The sequence below is a fragment of the Penaeus japonicus genome, unplaced genomic scaffold (assembly GCF_977035675.1).
Source record: "Penaeus japonicus unplaced genomic scaffold, GWHDUDI00000001_assembly GWHDUDI00000020, whole genome shotgun sequence".
Lineage (NCBI taxonomy): Eukaryota > Metazoa > Arthropoda > Malacostraca > Decapoda > Penaeidae > Penaeus > Penaeus japonicus.
This window is the reverse complement of record NW_028234422.1, coordinates 7,998,789-8,001,288: the sequence shown is the minus strand read 5'-3', so window position 1 is coordinate 8,001,288 and position 2,500 is coordinate 7,998,789. Positions and strand designations below refer to the sequence as shown.

Below are 2,500 nucleotides of genomic sequence, written 5' to 3'. Positions count from 1 at the left end.
TTAAGCACAGGGAGGTTTTGTCCACGTTAAACATCCTACACCACGTGAATATGCATTACACACGTCGCAGGGACCACACGTTATATAACTGAGACACTTGATCTAGCTACTAAATATCTATCTAATCACTCGGTAAAAAAAATATGGAACTTACCTTACTAAGCAATGAAAATATTTTTCTCACAACACGATGAAACTATCTAACAAACCAGCTGGTGACCTCCCCCCACCTTCCCATCCCATCAGATGTAAATCCCCGACCTCTCTTACAGTCCCTTGCCCCCCCCCCCCACCCCTCCTACCCCTGCCCCTGCCCTTCCCCCTTACCTGCGTGAGCCAGAAGAGCCTGTCGACGGACGTCTGCGTGGCGAGGCACACGGGCGAGGAGCGCGTCAGGCGGCCGTAGTAGGGCCCCGTGAAGACATGGTCGTGCGTCTTGTAGCGGCGTCGGGCGTCCCAGCGGCCGCGCGCTTCGTCCACCTTGAAGCCGCTGCCCACCACGACCAGGGGCGGGCCGCTTCTCTCCGCCCCCGCCCGCGCCGCCTCCCCCGAGGGGCCGCCTCGCGTGGTGGGCATCGCCGGAGCGGTGTTGATGGCCGCGGCCTTGAGGAAGGCCAGGTACTCGGAGTGGTTGGTGGAGGAGAGCGCCGCCGTCCACGAGTGCGGGACGGAGTCGGGGATGGGCGGGATGCCCCCGCAACCGCCGCCGCCCGAGCCGTCGTCGCGCCCCTGCATCAGGCGGAGAGTCAGCAGGATGTTGCTGGTGGTCAGCGCCACGATGCTGAACATGCCCACGCCCCACACCTTGCACAGCATCTGCAACGGCACGGAGAAGGGCGCTTGAGAAAAGGGATCATCACGTGCATAGTAACAAACTAATAAATAACAGAGAGACGGATGATGGATATGCACAAATTGGCACTCATACATATCCGGAAATCGATGTAGCACCAAAGAAAGACATATATCAATATATTCCCCTCTGAATAGGGAAAGAAAACCACAACCATACGTACTTCATCAAAATCAAAAATACGAATAAAACCATTGTTCAACGTCCCCAACACCAGAGCTTTCCGTGCCGAACCCTCGTTACTCTCGCTCTCTCAAGGACGTTCGCTCGCGACCCTTCTTCCCGGTGCGTCTCTCCTCAGGTCTATTGACTCGACCTTGCACGCTCTACCACGTGCAAATCGACGCATGCGCGTACATGTGCGTCGTGTGTGCGAAACGGTTTATGATGGACATGAAGTGACGCAATGTTATAGATTTATAACTAGTGGGATGACTATCCTTTGGTTAGGTTAGTGCGAGTTCCTCTGGGTTAGATTTTTAACTTTTCTTGCTCCATTGGATTAAATTGCTTTTTTTTTTCTTCATGGACTGTAGATATTTTTAAAAATCTGATCAGTCCGATGAAAGAAGATGAAAAAGTTTGAGATCTTCCTTCGGCAACGTTATTACTAAGCTGACGATATTTCTAGCTATCCGTCTGGGTATCAGCACATTCTGAAAATATCTATAATAAATAAAAAGATAAAATAAATAAAAATAAAAAGATCTAAATCAATATCAGCACTTGGTAAGAGGTCACTCGAAAGACGTATGACCTCGCTGCCACCGAGTTGACCTTCATCACTCATGTGCTGCCAACCCAATTTTCATTGAACGTCTTCGGGTGCTTTAGGGATGGGACGAAAGGAGCTCAATGTTGACCGTCCTTGACAACGCTTATGCAACCCACCGAGGTCTTTCTACCCTGACAACACCAGAGAAAAACACCGAGGTTCTTGCAGCCTGACAACACTGAGTGGAATCTGACATTGTGCATAGCAAACACTCGGACCAAAATCTCAACATTTTTCAAAAAGCTCTAGTTATTTTCATACGAAGTAAGAAGCTTAGTTGTTGTTGTTGTTGTTTTTTTTTTTTGTGAGGCCATGATCTATAATTCATTTCAAAGCGCAATTTTAAGACTAAATATTAAATAATAATAACAATCAAAACAATGACCCCTCACCCCTAAAAAAAATGATGATAATAACAAATACATAAACATTGGTTAAAAAAAACATTATCAGACTTCTACCAACGCCAAAAAGACCAAATTTCAAAATGTAAAAGTCTAACACAAATAATTTCCAGACCATTCATTATCTGCCACGAATCACCTTGGCGACGAATCCTTCAACAGATCAATCCCTCGATCCAATACATCATCAAAGTCAAATCAACTAATCCCTTGGCCACGGACAACCCACCCATAAATGTGATCACAACATGACCAGTAACTTTGTCCATTAATATGACAATAAACCCATAAATGTCAGCAAAATTACCTTTTTGGTATCTATGACAACTTTGATAATAAAGAACAAAATATTCTACCAATAAGAATCGTTGTTATCATTACGATTATTATCTTATCATAATGACAATAATGATTTTGCTGTTATCTATAATCCTAATATTAGTTACACTGATGAGGATGAGAATGATG

The 2,500-nt window shown here is 45.8% G+C and overlaps 1 protein-coding gene across 1 annotated transcript in view; it reads right to left on the bottom strand.

The window, feature by feature from the left end:
• LOC122246338 (beta-1,4-glucuronyltransferase 1) overlaps window positions 1-2,500 on the bottom strand; it is a 113,231-nt gene that overhangs the window by 48,688 nt on the left and 62,043 nt on the right. Inside the window, exon 2 of the mRNA XM_086547985.1 lies at window positions 328-816. Coding sequence (XP_086404111.1) covers window positions 328-816 — 489 coding nt within the window. The remainder of the gene's footprint in view (window positions 1-327; window positions 817-2,500) is intronic.